This window comes from Xyrauchen texanus, chromosome 49 (genome assembly GCF_025860055.1).
Source record: "Xyrauchen texanus isolate HMW12.3.18 chromosome 49, RBS_HiC_50CHRs, whole genome shotgun sequence".
In the NCBI taxonomy this organism is placed as follows: Eukaryota; Metazoa; Chordata; class Actinopteri; order Cypriniformes; family Catostomidae; genus Xyrauchen; species Xyrauchen texanus.
This window is the reverse complement of record NC_068324.1, coordinates 1,213,200-1,235,397: the sequence shown is the minus strand read 5'-3', so window position 1 is coordinate 1,235,397 and position 22,198 is coordinate 1,213,200. Positions and strand designations below refer to the sequence as shown.

Here is a 22,198-nt window from a genome sequence, read left to right as displayed (position 1 = left end):
ATCCCGCCCACATTGAGGCGGCCTAACTATGACCATTAGGCTATAATCCCGCCCACATTGAGGTGGCGTAACTATGACGATCAGCCTATAATCCCACCCACATTGAGGCGGCGTAACTATGACCATCAGCCTATAATCCCACCCACGTTGAGGAGGCGTAACTATGACGATCAGCCTATAATCCCGCCCACCTTGAGGAGGCGTAACTATGACGATCAGCCTATAATTCCGCCCACATTGAGGCGGCACTAAACTGCAGTGGAAATGCAAGCTCAGGAAAGTAAAGAGTCGAGTCGAACCGTGCGGTGGAAAAGTGCCATTCGATTTTGTGACATCATACAGGAAGTGACCTCATGATGTTCAGGGCAGGTCTTATTTAGCTGTGGTGTCTGTTGTAACCAATAGAGGGTAGCAGTTTTGCACAAAATCCACTCCAAGACCCAACAATATTGTTTAAAAAATGTTTATTGGCTTTTAAAACCACTTAAAAAATCTCACCTGTGAGTACTTTCCATTGGAAAAACAAAAGGGGGGGAAAAAACCATTGCTGAAACGCTTTTGCAATATTAACAGGCTATTGTCCACATCCAGCAGATAATAACACCAGCGCTCAAATCTACACTTCCAAACGGACAGAAATAACCAACACGCTTTTCTACGGGACCGTCCTGACAAACAACATCAATCCCCGCGTATCAAAAAAGGATTGTAAATTGACTTCAGAAATAAAAATATTTAAAAAATGGTAATCAGTGCATTATTAAATGCCAAAAACAAAAACTTATTTACAGCTTTCTTCACATAGGCATTTTTTATACAAAAAGAAGAAAATGGAAGATATATGTAAAAAATTAAAACAACATTCATAAACAGAAACATAAAAGATGCATTTTTACTTGGTAAACATCATATAATGCGGATAGATTTTGATGAACTGCTCTGGTCGTGCCACCAGTGCTCTGATTGGCTAAGGGACTGGTCACAACAAATATTACCATAGTTACTTTAACATACATGTGCACATACAGTCATTTTATAACATGGTGATGCATGTTGGCTTTTTTAAGTCAATGTTTTAATTTCATATTTTATTCTCAGCTATGAGAACTTGTACAACGCTGATCTCATTGAGATAAGGCAATTATTTATGGTCGTTATCTAGCACGAGTAATTCCCCTTTTGATATTTATAGCCTTTTCATAAAGAACAATGTGGGCACCAATTGTTTAATGTGTCCTTAAAAGAACAGTCACCCCAAAATGAAAACGATTTACCTGCATCCAATTTCCATTTGGGGTTTAACCGTTTCTTTAACATCTAAAACGAGTTTTCACACATATGTAAGAACATAAGAACGACTATAACAATGTAAAAGCTTTTAGTGCAATAAGATGAATGTCTGTACGTTTTCTAAACTCCCAACCCTTCTCCAGTGTTTGATCTTCAGATTCGTCTCTGCACACAAAGATTAAGCGGTCACAATAAAACGAACACCTTTATATTTAAGTCTTACCTAATTTCTTTTTTTCTTGATAAATCCATGCTATAATATCCTCTCTTGATTTACACATCACATATTCCTATGCAGGAACCAATAAACTCTTAAGAAAAATGGTACATCAGTGAGCGACAGCGACAGACAGCAAGACTACATCACAGAAGCTAGAAACGTAACAAAGCGGAATAATCGTGCTGCTTTGCACTTGTTATGATCGTCGTTTTCTGTTTCCGTAAGGGCACTCTCATCTACCTACAATAATCACCAATATACAGCCTTGATAAAATGCAAACAGCATGATGAACACGATGTCCTTTGTACAAATGTGGCTCCACCTTCAACGTCTAGAACGGCCAAATTCAGCCTTCGTGAACTTCTGTAGCATCCATAGTTATCTGTACATCCCAAATGTCCATATACATCATTTACACAATTATGAATTCATCCAGGAATGATTCTTTACCGCAATCCGCTAAAACAAGAAAAACGTCCAAGGAGATCCCTTTTAGAGGACGGGCGATTAAAGATGAAAACAACACATCACAATCTCTACTTGTTCTTCGACAGCTTCTCTTTGGTATGGAGTTAAGGCCGAAAAATGACACCGGTTCACTCTGAAGTTAGTCAAATCCTTGTTAAGTATATCAAGCCGTCACCATACCATAGTCATAGAAACCACCAATCTGGAATAATGCACTAAATAAAGGTGGACGGACCTACAAATGGCTAGCTAGTTTGATATGATGTTCTGGAAACTTCACCGTTAAATCGCAACTAAAGTCATGCTTTTTATTTTAAGTGCACCTAGATCGTTCTTTTAAGAAATTCTTAAAATCAGAACAACACAAAAAAGCCTTTTATGAGATGGAATAAGGCCTTGAGACTCTATAAATAAGGCAAAAGAGTCTTCTCTTCCCATTCTTCTTCGTTTTAACATATATAGCGAAAAAACACTCCCAAACCGCTTTAATTTAACAGTACAAGTATTATGGCCATAAATACCTTTTCGCCCCAAAATGTGAATACATTTCGACAAATCAAACGGCTGATGAATGGTTCAGTTATCACGATTCTTGATTCTTGAAGTGAGCACCAAGTAGCACCTAAAATATTTGCAGCTCAATGAACTGACGATTTACGATATGTAAATGTGATATTTCACCTCCGCAATATTTGGGTATACTCCTTTGCAATCTGACATCCTGCCATACCCCCAAAGCCACAATAAAGGATACTTGGTTGACTGTCTAGAAAGGGAGTTTTGGCAAAGTCAATGATTTGTCACTTGAATATTGCATTTTGTTGAAAAAGCTAATTATGCATGCAGGTTCTCGATGTACCACTATATTGTAGTGGACACCAATATAAAAGAGCGAATTAATCAAAGTTACGCTTGCGAGTAGACTGTGCACCAGGCGATGTCTTATTGTCTTCAACGTTCATAACTACCAGTTGCAACCAGAGGAAATATTTCTGAACGGAGAGAAATGACTGGAATGAGTGGTGAAATCATACAACAGAAATACAATCAAAACAATTGTATAAAATTCAGATTAAAGCACATGCCTGTATGAGACTTACTTCAGGCTGGCACTTTACAATGGACAGTCCAAAGCGTCCAGATTTTTGCTGCACAAACACGTCAATTGACAACTCTTGTACATAAAGGATACACAAAACGACACGATACAAAAACAAAACGTTCAACAGAACCCATAAATATAAACAACGACGATGACGACGTCAACAGGAACAGTAAATAATAATATTATCCCAACATTTCCACCGTTGGCTGGTCTTTGTTCTCCAGCCAATCAAAACCAGCGGAGTTCACAGTATCACTGCAAATCTGCTGAAACAGAGGGTCGTTCTTCAATTCTTCCAGTGTGGCGTCTTCATATTGGTCCTGCTGTTGACTGGGGTCAAACAGCAAGTTGGGGTCCAAAGTGTTCAGATCGTTAATGCTACTCGAGAGATCCGAGGTCAACCGGATATCGTTGGAGAAGTCAGAGGCAACAGCACTGAGCTCTGACGCCACTTGTCCAACGAGTTGTGAACTGGGGTTGAGTCCGTCCTCCCCCAAGAGATCCTTGACGGTGTTGTTAAAATCCAGCTGCTCTTGCTGCTCCTGGTCAACATCAACCTGCTGTGAGGTTTGGGGTAACAAGTGCTGCTTGGTGAGTTCTGCATCTTCTTGTAACTCTGGTTGGTCCTGGAGTTGCAACTGTTGGTCCTGGAGTTGCAGCTGTTGATTCTGGAGCAGTAGCTGTTGATCGTGCAGCTCCAACTGTGGTTCTTCAAGCTGAAGCTGCACTTCTTGTTGCTGCAACCCAGAGCCTGATTGTGCTTGGCTGTCACCACAGGAGAAGGTGACCTGTTGCTCTCCTGTTCTTATGAGGTAACCAGTCTTCTGGAAGTCAAAAGGTGAAGGGCTCGAGTCCAGAGGCAGTTGCTGGTTCTGATGATTGGGGCCTCCAGGGAAGCCCTGTGTGGTCTCCAATATTTGGGTCAAGTTCATCCGTGCTGTGTAATTTGCAGGAAGGTTATTGATGCCCAGTCCTCGCACTGCATCGTCTCCATCCGTGTCCATCTTGCTGAGGAGCACAGTGGTGATCTTGGCGCTATTGCTTTGCTGCACCTGGTGACTGATGGGCAATAGCTCCGACTGCATCATGATATTCAGTGGCACCGACTGGCTCCTCTGGGCCAAGCTGCTGGCACAGACCACTGATTGGTTGTTGGAGAGAATGCTCAGGACCTCAGATGTCAGGGGGCAATTAAATGGAGACACAATAGATCTCGGGGTTGGGACTGTTTGTGCAGTGGTGCCACTAAGATTGCGCTGACGAACCGCCGGGCTGACACTACGACAACGGAAAGTTCCACCACCTGACGTAGATGTGCTTCCTGTCCCTTTATTGTCCAACGGAGCTGGGACAGCAAAACTTTCTTGCTTGCCATTAAGGGTCGTTTGTGGACCTTGCTGCACTGGAGAAACAGTCGTCAACCTTCCCAAATTTCCCTCCTGATGCCTTGACTGAGACTGGAGAGATTGACCTGGGATGGCGAAGGCGTGTGGTTTGCAGAAATGATCCTCAACCAGATCCTGGTAACTCGGCAGGATACTAATTGTATTGTTGTTCGAAACAACGGGAGAGCCCGAGGTGCTGTTATACCGGTTGTTGATCCACTCTAGTTTAGCTTTATCTGGATGGGTTGCCATTGGCCTTTGCATGGGTTTCACTGGACTGCTCGACACAATGGTAGCATCATGATAACCTGTTATGCTCGAGTTAATAGGGGTAAACGCAAATGGGTTACGGCATTCAACAGGGCTAGGAGGGACACTGCTGCTACAGTTTGAGAGAGGGGTGCTGATGGGTGTGTGGCGCCCACCCAAGATGTTATCCACAGGGGTCACAGTTGCCATTCTGGAACAAGGACTCTCTCTGGTCAAGCTATGCCCACCTGGTAGCATCTCAGAGGTAGGAGTTGGAGTCGGCGTTGGTGTCGGGGTGGGCGTCGGTGTTGGCGTGTGGATCGGTGTGGCGCTACTATGGGAGGAGTGATAAAACTGTGTACTGGTCTGATGGGGCGACATGATGGTTCCTTGGCCAATTGAGGCTTGACCTTGTAGGGACATGTCTACGCAATTTAGGTAGGATTGCAAACTGCTATTCAATTTCATTTGTTCCTCCATCTGTACAAGTTCTTCTACAATACTATCCTGGGTCATATCATCATCGTTGAAGGGGAAATAGTCAATGCTAGCTTGAGCTCCTGCAAAATCAACAATGTCCTGTTGAAGAGTAAGCTGATTTGAGGCTCCTTGTGCTTGGGCCATCAACGGTAAGGGATTAGCTGCAATCTGCTTGTGTTCTGCTTGTATCTGTTGGGAGTAGTCTTGTAATGAGCTCTTAAGCTCACTTACAGCAGATGCCTCCTGAGAAACTGCACTGGTGACCCGTTGGTGACTAGTGATTTGCTGCAGTAAGGAGTGATCTGAAACTGTGCTATTACCGGGAGCTGTTTCACTAGCGCTAATGTCAGCATCCTCACTGTCCATTTGTGAAGAGCTCTGAGGATTAACAGTCTGAGAGGTGGCCAGGGTTCCAATAGGAGTATCGGAAAGAGCCAGGATTTGAGACGGAAGAGAGCTACTCTGTCTCAGTGTCACTTTGCACGGAGCACTCTCTGGTCTCGCTGCGGTTCCTGGTCTCTGGATCTTCTTAGCTGCTATGATTAGACCAGGTTGCTGTGAAATGAATACTCTTTTTACTGGGATTGTGTGTGTTTCCAAGACAGACGCAGAACGTTTTCGAGGGCTTTTTGGACCGAGACCAACATCTTTGGGAGAAGTGCTTGTAGGTGCCACCATACTAATGGATGCCAATTCAGCATCTGCATTCTGGCTGGTAACGGTTAAATACAAAGTACTTTCTGGCTGATCATTGGTTTTGTTATTGCTGCACGGGGCAACTGCCCCCATGATTGTACTTGATGGTGCTGCCGAGTCACTTTTGGCCCTTGTTACTCTCTCAGGCACAGGCGATGCCTTGACAAGAAGAGATGGTTCACTGGAAGCCCTAAATTTAGTGGCTCTTTCATTCTTTTGTCCTGTATATGCCCATGATATGGTGCTTTGTTTGTCAACAGCAGTAGATGAGTCATTCACAGCTTCAAATGTCAACCTGACCTCACTAGTTGTGGTGGACACCGATGGGGTTGGGGTCATGAAAGGTCGCCCAGCTTTCCCAACCCCAGGTGACTGAAAAGCTGTGGTAGGACCACCATTCTGAGCTTGCTGGTTTTGGTTCGACTCCTCCTGGGAAATTGTGCTACTGATGCCCGCTGAAGCAGGTCGTAATGGGGTCGGAGTACAACTACTGCTACTACTGTTGGGCGCTAGTGATATTGCAGTCATCTTGACCACATTTACTGAACTAACATGAGGCGTGGGCATCACCGTCTTGATGGGACTGTTGGTGATGAGGAGTGTTGAGGGCGAGTGAAGTGCAATTGCGCTTGTGGCAGAGGGTTTAGGTAAAATCTGGGCATAACGGTGCCTGGCCAACCTGTCACCGACTGGGCTGGCAGGGATATTCTGGGGTGTTTTTGGAGACTGCTTAACAGATTGTGTCACAACCTGGAAGTTAACAGGTACAACTTTTCCCTCTGCCGCCCCGACAGGACTTGGAGAGGTCATTAGTTGTCTGTTTCTCTGAACCTGCAATGTAAAATATTTAGGTATGAATACTTATAACCTTCGAGAGCCACTTTCCAGCACAGTTTAGTTACAACCCTGCTCCAACACACCTGCCTGAAATGTTCAAGGAAACCCAAAGACCTGGTTAGTTGGTTATGGTGCATTCAATTAGAATTGGAACTAATATGTAAAGGGATGTGGCTCTCCAAAAGCAGACATATGTAACCTGATCTAAATGATTCAACCAACTATAAACTCTCCTTACTGTGATCGGACTTGGCACTGCTGCTACCACAATGCCTATGGTTGGTTGAGGGGACAATAACGCAGGACTTCCAGAGGTGAGGCTGGATCCAGGGACTGGTGTGCCCGCCTCTACCCTCCTGACCAGGGCTTCAGTTGGTAAAGGAGAGGTGAGCTTCTGTTCTTGCTGCTTCTTCTGGATCTTACGCTGCAGTTGCTGTTTGGCATCTACAGAGGGTGAAGGGAGGGTCTTCACTTGTGGCTGGAAAGTGTTGGCTTCGCCAGTCGGCACAAACGCAGAGGCTGGCGTAGGGGTTTTCATACCTGCAATTTTAATCAAAAAGGATACTTTAGTATTTCAAATACTGAGTTTAATTGGGCAGTACTCTTTCATACAATAGAAAAGATACCATTTCAAAAATGTATTAAATCGCCCCCCCTAAAGTAGCACTAGGTTTTTTACTTTCAATTCCAAGTTAAAATGTGCGTCTTGCCTGTTGGTGTTCCAGTCATAACAGTCAGTGCCGCCATGGACTTAGTCCCGATATAGTGACTGTTGAGAAGAAAGCGGGCGAGCTCCTCCACACTGTCAAACTGGCGACTCAGAACCTTTTGGGCCCATTCGCACACAAGACCACATGCTGCAGAGCGCATCTCATCCTCAGCACTGGGAGACTGGCCCGTCGACTCCAACAACTCACACTACAAGAGGCAAACTAACTGCATGAACTACATACTTCATCAGCTTTGCTTGTGGTTAAAGAAGCCATGGTGTATACAGGTATATGTAGCGATAATAGTAATAGATAATAATTGCAATTAGGGCAATTAGAAACAGGGTTCATACAGATGCATTCAAGGACTTTCAAGAACGGTTTTATTTGGTTTGACAGGGACGTGATACTGACCCCATCTCCTGATTTGTGTAAGTCCAGGTTAGGGAGTGACGGCATGTGAACAAATGCTTTCTTCCTCAATCCACTGTAGCAGTACGTGATGACGTGGTTATGGAAAAGGCTTAAATATAATCAGTGCAAACAGAAATCAACTTGATACCAAACAAGAATGCACATGGGTAGATGATGGACACAGAAAGTCAAACTTCTGCAAACATATATCACACTTGTACCTACGGGTGGGCGATATAACTGTTAAAACGATACCAGTAGAAAGGGTCAATGGTAAAAAATGGTGCAGAAGAGGAGAAATACATAAAAAATTATTTTTAACTATTAGTTCCTTATAAAGTTGTTTCAATGCATATGGCCGCTCAAAAAAAATAAAATTACGTTTTTACATTTGTGTAACTTGTTCTACCGTTACTTTGGACATATTTTATTAGGGGTTCAAGCCCGAAGGTTCCCCCCAGAGTACTATAGCATATAACATTTTCAGCCCGATCGGCCTCAAGGTGGCGCTATAGCGATCATGTTTACGTTTTGACCCATAAATCTTTAACCATTTGTCGCACACTCAAGTGTCTTACATCGTTGGATTCATTGGCTCAAGATTATATCTCCGATTTCATTTCCAGTGCTAATTTGTGTAATTCGAAAAACCAACTTTTTCGAAAATTGCCGTGTGTCTACTATGAACCCTCCTGACAAAAAGTTATCAAAGGAATCTTGATTAGTCGAAGCGTTGCGAAGATATAAGCCAACGAGTTGGTCAGGCGCCGTCCATTTTGAGCGTATCGACACCAAGACCTACAAAATGTATATCTTCGTTTTATGGAATTTTATAAACATTTTCCGCTATTCTAATTTTCTAATGTAGCAACTGTTTCAAACTCCTCCTAGGCCGTATATCTGATTGTCACTAAAATTGGTGTGTGTCTAATATGAACCCTCTCGACAAAAAGTTATCAAAGGAATCTTGATTAATCGAAGCGTTGCGAAGATATAAGCCAACGAATTGGTCAGGCGTCGTCCATTTTGTACATATTGACCAATATCTACCAAACGAAAAGGCCAAATGTCACGAAAATTGATACACATGTACAACAGCACATCTTCAGTCTGCATACAAAATAGCGATGAAATTCACCTATAGGGGGCGCTACAGCAAAAAAAAATGCTCATAACTCCGCAACTGTATTATCAATGAAGTTGAAAATTGGTATGCTTCTTGTAGGGGCCAAATGCAACATATTCTACAATATGACTCACTAAATCATATACATATACAAATACATACATTTTTTGCTTACTTTAAAAGTTCTTAAAAGGCTTGAACCCGTTAATTGCTGCTTGCAGCAATATTTACTTATTATTTTTAGATGTTTTTTAAATGTGTATGCCGTAATATACATTGCAATACATATCCTTCATGCACCTGATGTATCTCATATTTAAAATAAACAGTGTATGAGTTTTGCACACAAAAAGGATATTTTGATTTCCCCCTCATGCCCAAACGGCGTGCCTTCATGTTAGGAAAAACATTTTTCATGATCTTTCCAAAATCAGCTGCACTTAAAGGATGGTAGCCCAGATTGTCGCAATAACTCCTGCAACACAGAACGTGTCATCAACGCTAGCAATGAGTAGTGCAAACACAATATCCGTCTTGAAGCACACTCACTTGTATTCGTCGTACACCTCTTGTTTTGGCAGTGAGGTTTCGGGATGCTCTTCCAGGTGATTTCGGATCCAGTTGAAAGCATACATCTGTTGAGTCCGGCTTGACGACATGGAGTTCTGGTCGCTAAAACAGTGAGAGAAAGGCTTCAAATATTGATGCGCTAGCTCCGGGAAACAGTGTGTACGCTTTCATTGGTCCTGCACAATACGTCAAATGAACAAAATGGCTTTAAAGCAATAGTTCACTCAAAGGTGAAATTAATTACTCACCCTCATGTGGTTTTAAAGCCACATTACGTTATTTCTACCATGGAAAAACTCCTTTTGTGTTCCGTGGAAGAAAGTTAAACAGGTTTTGAAACCCATTAGGGTGCGGACATGATGACAAAATCTTCATGTTTGGGTGAACTATTTCCCCTTTAATATATTTGTAAAGTTGTAGTACCATGTCGGAGGACTGGCAGACGCCCTCTGATTTTCAGTTCTATTGGACGTCATGTTGGATTGAGGGATGACATGATGGATACATAAGGGAAAACAAGGGATGAAACACAGGAAGGCTGGATATTGCAATGTTATAATTTAGAGCTGGGCGCTATGACGATGTAATCGGATATCGATGATGTCTTAGAAAGATCCCGATGCCGATTGCGAACAGATGATGATCGACAATATTGGGAAATGGCAAAACCGTGGATCTGTGAAGTCGCCAAATATATTAAACCGTGGTCAGGGTGTGAAACTAGCACCCGTCACCTGCCACCCGCCAAATGCGATGCGGTTGAATCCAGTTCGCAAACTCCTCGTCCAAATGCGTGGGTCATTTTGCTCATCGACCCTCAACATGCGGGCGACCTGTAATGGTGCGTTCACATACAACATGAAGAAAATGTTCACCTTGCATTGCTCGCGTGAGTTTGACCGCTGGATTATAAATGTGTGTTTAAACTGGCGTTCGTGCGAGTAACGCAAACCCGCGAGTATTCCTGCTTCTCTTCCGGAAAAGGACAGGAGGAGGGGCTTCTACGACTTGGTTCTTAGTAAAGTTCAACCAATAGCTGGAATCAAGTAGACGCGCATATTTCCCGCGCAACTTCCTCGCTCACTTTCCTCCAAGCGATGTCTTTTTCCGTCCGGTCTCTGTACATGTATGACACACCGCTACTACTACATCAGTGAGATCCGGACAATCTCAATGCGGATAGGCTTTCACAACAACACCGCCTGGCGCGAATTCGCATTTTTCCATTGACTCTGTATTTAATCGCACCACGTGAAATGCTCGCTTCGCGTTGTATGTGAACGCACCATAAGACGTCTCGGACTGACACATGACAAGAAATGCTGTTAATCACAAAGACACGCGCTTGAAGAAACACACTTTATCATATATTTAAGAACAGACAAAAGAAAAGCAGACAATGCTCGTGTCTGATTCGCTGCTTGTTTAGAGACGTGCAGCACGAGTCTCGTTGAACAAGCGCAAGATGTAAAGATGTTTAATCCGTCTGAAAACTGTTTGCAAGAATGATGTCTTCTATGAGAATGCTGCAAATGATCTCCGGTCATCTCGAGAGGTGCTGTGAGTTAAACTCGCTTTATTTTCTCGCGGTTGGCATACATGGCAGATTCCGTGATGGCAAACGGGGCCGTTGGAGACGGTAAATGTTTGGATTTGGGGAGGTGGTTAAATAAGATTTTTTTTATCACTTGGTTATTTTAATTGCTTTTTGCAATTTAAAATTCGAAATGTCTTAATTCAAATTTTCAAGCAAAATTAATAAAGCAAAAACGTTCACTGACCCTCGGCAGGGGGGTTAACGATGTAATCGCTAAAATATGTTTTACATATCGCCCAGCACTATTATAATTTACACAGAATCGGTTTGAATTGTGAAATGATTAGTTCATATGACTCAGTACAGCATTTCAAATGAATGTGAAAACAACAACAAATGCCAAAAATGGTCAAAACTGATACATGTCTTGATTTCATAGATGCATTTCACTAGATCTCAATGTTGCAATGAATATAAACGCTCTGAGTCTTTAAGCCTACAGGATATTGAAAAGCACTAAAATCACAAATGGTTTGAGGTGTTGGAGGATATGGAGAATAATACAGATGTTTGAAGGAAGGACGCACCTTTTGTCATTGCCACTGCTGGGACCAGAAGGCAACTTGAGGTAGAGGTAGAGCTTTTCGATGTCTGTAAACTTCTCAACATCTTGCTGAATGAATGAACAACACAAAACATTATTACAAGAGCCACAGACGAGACATTTCAGACAAGTTTGGCATTATTTTTACTTCACTAAACAAAATCCAGAATGCCATCACAGTGAACTTGGACCAAATTTAAAACTTTTTTTTTTCCTCTTTTCACAAGGGTGCATAAACATCACAAGCCCTTTTGACAAATATTCATGCGCACAACATGAATTGTAGATATCTGTAATTCAGTGTTCATTAATGCAAATGTCCATTCCTGATATCAGCAACTCAATTATAACTAGTAATAGTTATCCAGATCCAGATATCTGGAAATGGAATACAAATAAACTGAATACTAAATAAAGATATCTTGAAATATGTTCATATTTCGTACAATACAATTATAGATATCTGGGATAATGTTTACTAGTAAGAAAAACATAGCTGATGGATGAAATCTGAACTAGTAATAAATAAAATATTGATGAATGTAAACGCATTTTGAATAGGAAAAAAATGACAGATCATAGTGAAAATACAGATATAAAAAATTACTGATTTTACTAGTTGTCTGTAATAATGTGTAGAGGTAGACCGATATATTGTTTTTACCGATTAAGTGATGCCGATAGTTAGAGGTCACCCAATATAACTGTTTTTACCGATTAAACTGTGCCGATAGTTAAAGGTTGTCCGATATATAGTTTTTTATCGATTAATCGGTGCCGATAGTCATAGGTCGACCGATATATCGTTTTTACCGATTCATCGGTGCCGATAGTAGAGGTCGACCGATATATCGTTTTTACCGATTCATCGGTGCCGATAGAGGTCGACCGATATATCATTTTTACCGATTCATCGGTGCCGATAGTTAGAGGTCGACCGATATATCGTTTTTACCGATTCATCGGTGTCGATAGTCAGAGGTCGACGGATATATCAGTTTTACCGATTCATCGGTGCCGATAGTTAGAGGTCGACCGATATATCGTTTTTACCGATTCATTGGTGCCGATAGTCAGAGGTCGACGGATATATCAGTTTTACCGATTAATCTGTGTCGACAGTTAGAGGTCGACTGATATAACTGTTTTTACCGATTAAACTGTGCCGATAGTTAACGGTTGTCCGATATATCGTTTTTTTACAGATTCATCGGTGCGGATAGTTAGAGCTCGGACGATATATTGTTATTTTTGTATCGCGTAATCGGTGCCGATAGTTAGAGGTCAACCGATATATCGGTTTTGCCAATTATTCGGCACAGATTCCGATTTCTGGAACTATCGGTTATCTGCAAAAATCCACACCGATAATTTTCCCACACTGTGTCAAATCAGAAATGCATCTGATTTTAATAAAATATTTTATCCTCACAGTAATACGTGTTTTTGTCATTTTTATTAGATAATCATCAAGTGATCGGCGTGTGTGTGTGACGACTTTCTCACTGAGAATTTAGACGAGCGTAATAGCGCAAAATACAAACAAAAAGCATCACTGACTCTTATAGAAGTGTTATAAAAAGCATTTATTAATATAATTCATATATTAATATTTATTTAATTTTATTTTAAAAAGTAAAGTTCAGTCAGTACTGTTTATTTTTGTAATAAAGTTCAGCATTATTTTACTTTAAATTTAGTTTTTTCATTCAGTATAAATTTTAAAAACTATCGGCCGATTAATTGGTTATCGGTTTATCTTCCCAACGTAGTTATCGGTAAAATCCTATATCGGTCGACCTCTACCGATAGTTGCTTTTTGGAACTATCGTTATCAATTATTTCTGGTTATTTTTGGGACTTTGGTTGAACAATAAAATGCATTTCGTATTTATTAATTTAGGACTCTTTGTCTGTACACGTCACAGTAGGGAAAGTATAAGAAACGTTTTTGACATTCTATAAATCAATTTTAAAAACTATCGTCCGATCATTTGGATATCGGCCTTTTTCACCACCTTAGTTATCGTACCGGCAAAAACCACTATCGGTCGACCTCTAGTGATGTGTATTACCGTCAGAAAACTTAGCATTTTCACTGGTAGTTCCTCTATTGCCGATATCAAAAATTTGCATTTTTACTAGTGAAAACTTAATTCAATAAAAGTTAATTTGGCTTGCCATAACAAAACAGTCCTTAACTTTTGATTGTGTCTTTTTAATTACTTTCTACTACTTTACAACAGCGTTGTTGTGTTAAGTTTGACTGTATTTCAATAGTTTGGGCTAGTCTACTAATCAGCCTTTTCAAAGTGTCAAAGTCATGGTGTTAAATTAAAATTTGCATTCATATTGACAATTCAGTTGGTTTTCATGCATACAGTTTACAATAAATAAATAAATAAATAAAGTATTACTGGTAGTACAATCACACCAAGCATATTTGGTGGAGAAACAAAAACAAATAAAATAAAAATGAATTTTTTGAAAAAAAAACCAAAAAAACAATTATAATTGTAATATTTTTACATTATGATCTGATATCTGCCAAACCATTCAGTAAATAAGAACTTCAACAATTGATTTATTTTTATACATTTTAAATGAATTGACTGCTAGCTTGTTTATTAACTTTAAAGGAACTATGCCATCACTGTTTTCTCCTGCATTGTTTTCCGTGAGCTTGGCGGACTCTGAAGGGAGAAACAGACCCCTCGAGTCTGCCAGGCGCACAATACAGTCCTGTGTCTGCGCATATGACCAAACCTGCAATCCACAGCCAGTTGCCATGTAAACCCTGACAGTAAACATGCGTGTCAACGCTGACACGCATCTTTTCAGCACGGGCTCCGCCCAGCTCGCTTTCGATGAATCCTTCTCACCTCTTCCTATTCTATTTGCCTCTTTGTTGCTAGGGGTAACCGGTGCTCGTGAATGGGGTGAGGCATCACAGCAAATGAGCATTAAATGACAAAATAAAAGATGTAGTTTCCTAAACGTACAGTGAGATGTACCAGGTAGAGGTTATATATCTTTGAGGCACTGACGTGCGGTCTGGGTAGGCAAACTAGGCACTGCCTACCCTGCCAAAATTCAAAAATAAAATGTTTATTAATAAACTTGTATTTGTATTTTTACTTTTTATTCTTGTGATTTTTATATATGCAATATGTGTGTTATTCCAATTGTTTAGACGTTATGATGACAAATGTAGCAGTTACGCATAATCAACTAAAAACAAATGGTAGAATAAGCAGTGCTTTTACGGTCCATTCACTGCAGACGACACGCGGAAAACCCATGTTGCGCATGCGCACTTCGATCCTGTATTCTTTAACATGTACGGCAAAAAGCACAAATCTGCTGTGCCTTTTGACGTAAATATGTTATGCCCGCAATCATCTCCGTTACGTATCAGACATGAACCAATTAAAATCGAGATATTCCTGGACATTTGCGTAGCTAACGTCATTACAACACAGCTAGCGTACATGCCTAATCCCGCCAAATTCAAAATCAAAATGACAGCACCGCCGTCATCACGGAATTAAGAATATTTTCCAACTTCCAAGCTCGATTTTAATTCCAAATAGGAGTAATTGCAAGAGGGAGGTCTACGCCAGCCTTAGATGGACTAGCACAGCAAAAGGGCCCAAAAATTATCCGATCATTTCAAACTGATTGGTATGTAAGAAAAGATTGGCTATGTGGCTGTGCTAACAATCAGCGGCTGTACTGCTATCCCTGCCTGCTTTTTTCAACCAGTCAGACTGTTTGGACTTCAGCGGGATATTATGATTTGAACAACCTGTCCGCAGCTTTAACCAAGCATGAAAAGTCGTCAGCTCACATCCAGTGTCAAATTACACTGAAAATCTTTGGAAAATCTCGGATCGACTTTGCACTTGACGAGCAAAGGAAGCTGTATATAACCTACCACAATGAAAAGGTAAAGGATTGTTGTATTGTATCTTCTGTTATAAAGATGAAGATTGCACATAAAAAAATAAGCACATAATGTTGTAAAAAATAAACTTATGTTCTGTGTTTTGACTACTGAATTTTGTATAATAATATCTAATGAAGATATATTAACAAAATCATATATATTATATATAAAACATATATAAAATACATATACATTTCTTGATATGCCGCGCTTGTGCGTAACGTTCACTGTTTACGCGCTTGTGTGTGTGTGTGTGTGTCTGTGATAGAGAGAGAGAGAGAGAGATAGAGAGAGAGAGAGAGAGAGAGAGAGAGAGTACACGATCATCCTGATTTGTACATTTCTTGATATGCCGTGCTTGTGTGTAACGTTCACTGTTATTACGTATTATTAGCTTAAACAATAAATCAGGTAATCTGGCTTTCATAACTCAGTGCCTAGCCTCTTTAAGACATCACCGCACGTCACTGCTTTGAGGTAGTAAAACGAGCCTTATTCCTTGTCGTCATGGGAGATGTTTGATTCTTTACAGGTTGTAGTGCATTCTGGGTACTGAAGACTTCTAAACTCTATGATTATAAATAAGCATCACTGTAGCACAATATGAATTCTGTTGGACCCACTGTATGCAAAACATGCTATAATCATGCAATGCCTTGCCTCTGATTGGCCGTTCAGCAGCAACAGGTGTCACTGGCCAATCACAAAGTGACAGGTAACTACACACATTTGTTGGGTCTTGTTGTCATAGACACAATCTGTCTGTATTAGGGATGGTGATACAAATAAACAATTATATTATTATTATTATTATTATTATTATTATTATTATTATTATTATCTAATACATATTTACAATTCTTTAACTATTGAAAAATATTACAATTATTAAATATTATTCAGGGGTTACAATTATAAATATATAAAAATATATAGATTATATTTTGCATAAAAAATTTGAATATGCATATTTTGCAGACTTTTGACGATATTAAGCACATTTCCTGATATTTAAGTATTTGCTTAAATACATGATTCGCTAAGAAATATCTTAAATTGCTGAATTGGAAAAAACGTAATTTCAATCAAACATCCATTGTTGCGTTTTACATTCAAAGTGTTTAATGTAAGTGGGAAAAAAAACATCAGTTAAATAATTTAATAACCAAGGTATATTTTCTATACGTTTATAATAATGTATATTTCCTTGGACGCGAGCGTCAAATCAGTCATTTCATAATTTGTAATAATTTCTATAATTGCTTGATCATAAGAAAAATCATATTTGTCAATATTTCCCCGTGAAATTGTCATTACGGTTAATTTTAATTAGTATAATTTAAAGTACTTTTTCTTTATGTCTGCTACACATGCGAAACATCAGTAAAAGTGCATAAACGGTGAATGTCAAATTGGCCCTCCAAGCGGCATAAAAACCAAAACTGTTTTCAATTTCGAATTGAAATTTTTAACGAATTATACGCAGAAAGCGAGCAACAGACACGTCTGTGATTGGTTTTCATGCTCAACCGCTGCAAAAAAACCTACAACATGTAAACTAATAATTTTGATGCAATGGGAAGACCGAACTGGAACGCTGTAAGTGACTCACGATTTGTTAATTGTGGTAATTGTAATTGACGTCATTTAAATCTCAATTATTTATTCAATTAATTGCGTAACACTACTATATTATCAATAAACAGTGACATTTACTGTATATTTATCAGAACATTTTAACATATAAAAATATAGCACGGAGACTTCAATGAACATTTCTGAGTGACGGCGCAATGGACCATTTGAACGAATCAATGGAAATAAATCACCACTGTCGTAACGCTTATACTCGTGAATCGCTAGACAAGGAAGAATAATTAAACTAGTCTAAAAACAGGCTCTTTAGGAAACTTAATTGCCCAAATGACTCGCGCACAATCAAGATAATCACAATGTTGCGAATATCGTGAATATTCGATGTATCGCGCAGCACAAGCTTGTATTGTATCGTAGTTTGGTTACTGTATTGTTTATACAGCACACTGTATTGTATATTGTACACTGTGGGATTATATCATACCATACGTTGTACTGAATTTATTATGCATATTATAAAATGGACAATTTGGACTTTTTTACATTTTCATTGGTTGAGCCCATAGACTGTAAAAAAAGATGGCGGCGCCCCTTCGCTCTTTTCCATTGGTGAGAACTGAAGCCGCCAGTGTCCCGCTGACATCTTGGGACTTGAGTCTGCGCAGTTGCGATTTCGGGACCAGACCTGCGCAGTAGTGAGCAGGAAGTAAAGCCGCGAAATCAAGGCCCCGCCCTCACTCTCGCTGAATCAATCGCAAGGACACGCCCCTTTTGACTTATGACGGTGTGAAATAATTAATTATAGAAATTTAGATATTACATTTAAAGCTCCAATCTCCTCAGTCCTCCGAAGATCCCGAAAAAAAGTCAGTTGGTGCTTCAGTGACTACTTCAGTGAGAACCTGTCAATCACAGCTGTCAATCATGATGTCACAGCAGCGTTTTTATAGCATCAACTAACTAAAAACAAACTTATTTTGAAAACAAACACTTGAAATGACATCAACGTGATAGAAACGACAGTAAATAACAGAAACTATCTTTGGAAAAAAGATATGTGAAGTGTAATTTAATTGTTTAGTTGGTCTCACGTCCCGTTGAATAACATGGGGAGGCGGGGCTTATGACCTATACTAGGACCAGCCACCGGGGGGCGATCGAGACGTTTTGGCTTCACTTTTGAGGGCTTGTGCGGCACACTTGGTTGAGATGCGTTCTAGCCGTTGTAAAATGTAGCGCATTCTAAAAGAATGTATTACGTTTCTGTGTTGCTTGGAAACCATAAACAGTCAACAGTTAAGATAAAGAACCATTACCTGGCAAAGGAAACGGTTCATTGCGATTATTACGACATGGCAAACAATTGTGTCTTGTTTTACACTTGGCTAATAAATCTTGATCATTTATTTACATTACAGATTTCCTAAGAACTGTAAAGTTTCTATTCATTATAAACTTATTTTCTAGTGTTTAAACTTAAACACTAGAAAATTGGGATTTTTCTGTTTTTATTTTCTCACTGTTCAATTCGATCAAATATTTAGAAATCATTTGTATCAATTATCCACCGCAATGAATTTCAAGCATATTTGATTTATTTTCACCTTTTGTCACAAACTAAATACCATTGTGGGGTCTGAAGTGTTTCTACATGCTTAAAATCCAAATGACATGAACCCCAAAAGACCTTGTTCTGATTTCCTGGAATCAGCCTCTATTGCTCCATATACTGTATATATTCATTATGACATCACATGACTATCACTAAAGCAATCATTAACTTAAAGGAATGTTCCGGGTTCAATACAAGCTAAGCTCAGTCAACAGTGTTTTGAGAACTCATCGGGGGGATATTTTGTCTTCTGAAAGACAATTAATGGCAGTTAATCCACAGTAAAATAAAAAGAAACGTACAACAGAAAACATGTAATAAAAGCAGCAGGTAATAACCGGGTACTTCGATACCATGCTACTAAATTATTATAATATTTATATAATACTCCAAATTACCTCAAAGAATACCATGTACATGTCGACAACAAAAAATAGGATCCAAACATATATCAGTAACTGTCAGGCACAATGGATAATGCTGTCGAACCGCTAGAGGGCGCCGCTTGCTCACACAGCACTGACTGAAGCACTGAAATGCGTACTAACGCAGCCTTTTAGGGTATAGGCAAGTGCCGCTTTCACAACTGTCATGTCTGTAACGGCGGTTTATCCTCATTAACGTGAAAACTGCAAACGGTCTACAGTTTCTAACACAACTATATGTTTATTATTTAATGACATGAGAGACTTACCAATATACTCTCAACTTTTGATTGTACAGATTTGCTGTAAAAGTAGACAAACAAAGATTATTAAAGCATTTGGGTGTAATGCAGGAACACAGGGTGAATAAACACAAGACATGCTTATAATTGGTTCCTGATAACAGGCTGCACTTAGAAGTGGTTACACTTGTTTTTTTTAAAGGAATATTCCGGATTTAATACAAGTTAAACTGAATCGACAGCATTTGTGGCATAATGTTGATTACCACAAAACATTATTTCGACTTGCCCTTGCACAAATCTGTGTTACAGTGAGGATGGAGGTGAATGGAATTCGCCACAAATGCTGTCAACTGAGTTTAACTTATATTGAACCCGTAATATTCCTTATAGATAAAATCATTTGTAGAAACAACACTAGGCCTTTATTAAGTGATTAAAAATGACAGTGCCAAAGATCAAGTCAGGACAGGTGTGTTTATAGTTCACCTGGCTTATACTGTTATCCAATTCTGGAGAAATTACATTTGTAAATTAAATCCCTATGCGATGAATTACGACATCCCCATGCGACAAAATCCTAAATCCCCATGTGATGAAATATGACATCCCCATGCAACGAAATCCTAAATCCCCATGCAACGAAATCCTAAATCCTCATGCAACGAAATCCTAAATCCCCATGCAACGAAATCCTAAATCCCCATGCAACGAAATTGTAAATCCCCATGCAACGAAATACTGACATCCCCATGCAACGAAATATGACATCCCCATGCGACAAAATCCTAAATCCCCATGCAACGAAATATGACATCCCCATGCGACAAAATCCTAAATCCCCATGCAACGAAATTGTAAATCCCCATGCGACGAAATATGACATCCCCATGCGACGAAATATGACATCCCCATGCGACAAAATCCTAAATCCCCATGCAACGAAATATGACACCCCCATGCGACAAAATATGACACCCCCATGCGACAAAATCCTAAATCCCCATGCAACGAAATCGTAAATCCCCATGCGACGAAATATGACATCCCCATGCGACAAAATCGTAAATCCCCATGCGACGAATTCCTAAATCCCCATGCGACGAATTATGACATCACCATGCGACAAAATCCTAAATCCCCATGTGACGAAATACGACATTCCCATGTGCCGGAATACGACATTCCCATGCGACGACATACGGCATTCCCATGCGACGACATACGACATTCCCATGCGACGACATACGACATTCCCCATGTGACGAAATCCGACATTACATGACCCGAAATCAACATTCTGTGTAATTAAAATTATATATCTCAGGCAATTAAATCAGAGTCAGCTAATTTAATGTTTGTTTAAATGCTGGTGTGTTTAATATGATTTCTTCTATTTATACAAAAAATAAGATTAAAATAAAACAGTGTACCCACCACTAAGAACGGCCTTGCCTTTAATCAGGGACATGGCCTATGAGCTTGTCTGGTGCTTTTTAAATCAGACATCCCATGCTATTGACATCAGGCATGTCATGCAATGAAATAGGACATTCCGTGCAACTGAAATCAGTTATGACATTCAATTGACAACAAATACTACATTCAACAAAAATCACACATGCCATCCCATGCAATGCAATCGGACCTCACATGCCATAAATCCAGAGATCCCGTTGCAAGTGCAAAACATCTGATGCAAGGTGTGCTCGGGGCAGTGGTGTGTTGTTGTGATCGGATCTCTTACCAAATGGAATTCTTGATCTTGTTATACTGCAGCGCCGTCGCATCGGGGGTCTGTAGCGCGGATCCGGCACCACCGGGCTGTTGTTGTTGTTGTTCATCAGCCATCACGGTGAGATTCATGCACGGAAGGAGGAGGATGAGGATGAGGAAGAGGAGCAGGACAGCTTCAGCGTGTAGGCCTCGTTTGAGCGCATAACGCCCGCAGCGGAGATCAAACGAGCCTTCGGCGGCCGTGTGGACCGAGCAGCGGGCGGATTCGGGCGCATCAACAGCGGCGGGAGGGAACGAGAGCGAGAAAAAACACAGCGGAGGATTTTTTTTGGTGCGGCGGACACAAACAGCCGCCACAGACCGAGCTGCTGCGGGCAGGCGAAGACTGCGCATGCGCACAGACGTGTGTGTGTGTGTGTGTGTGTGTGTGTGTGTGTGTTCTATCCTACCTAGTACTTTTGGGAACAACAAATATTTGCTGAAACATTTACCAACAAGTGAGATATATGTATTTTTTTTTTATTAATTTTTTTTTATATATATAAAAAAATATTTTTGTAAGGGACTTGTCTTTACTTACTGGAGTGATGGCAAAGTAATTTACATAAAATAGGGCCTACTTATATTTATGTAAAATTCATAGCAATGCTTAAAAGTGTGATTATATTGCATATATGTTTGTATACACATGCTTATCCTTTTTACCAGGCTAATGAAGCTGAATGAAGCTTCAATGTTAGTTATAACACTGCCACCTGCTGTTGACATAGAATAGAAATATAGCAGTGACTCTATACTGCCCTCTAATGATGATACAGAATACAGACACAAACACGTCACCACACTGTCCCCTGTTGTTCAAACAGAGTAAAATACATGAGCTCTACACTGCCCCCTGCTGTTCAAACAGAGTAAAATACATGAGCTCTACACTGCCCCCTGCTG

At 40.1% G+C, this 22,198-nt stretch overlaps 1 protein-coding gene across 1 annotated transcript; it reads right to left on the bottom strand.

The window, feature by feature from the left end:
• Positions 1–457: 457 nt before the first annotated feature.
• On the bottom strand, positions 458–21,631 carry LOC127640122 (DNA-binding protein RFX7-like). Its single transcript, XM_052122526.1, has 10 exons — positions 21,264–21,631; positions 19,544–19,577; positions 11,676–11,761; positions 9,975–10,013; positions 9,531–9,653; positions 9,340–9,456; positions 7,856–7,940; positions 7,442–7,649; positions 6,970–7,271; positions 458–6,725 (listed from the first exon to the last, which is right to left on the bottom strand). Exons 1-10 carry the CDS (start codon positions 21,380–21,382, stop codon positions 3,267–3,269), a joined length of 4,572 nt encoding a protein of 1,523 aa, XP_051978486.1. The 5' UTR covers positions 21,383–21,631; the 3' UTR covers positions 458–3,266.
• Positions 21,632–22,198: the final 567 nt, after the last annotated feature.

Bases quoted from the DNA above. Each gene is read 5' to 3' on its own strand.
- LOC127640122 (XM_052122526.1), bottom strand. From the start codon at position 21,382: ATGAATCTCACCGTGATGGCTGATGAACAACAACAACAACAGCCCGGT. The intron at 7,650-7,855 runs GTCAGTATCACG...TGCCTCTTGTAG, and splicing joins TACACAAATCAGGAGATGGG to TGTGAGTTGTTGGAGTCGAC. The intron at 7,272-7,441 runs GCAAGACGCACA...TTAAAATTGCAG, and splicing joins TATGACTGGAACACCAACAG to GTATGAAAACCCCTACGCCA.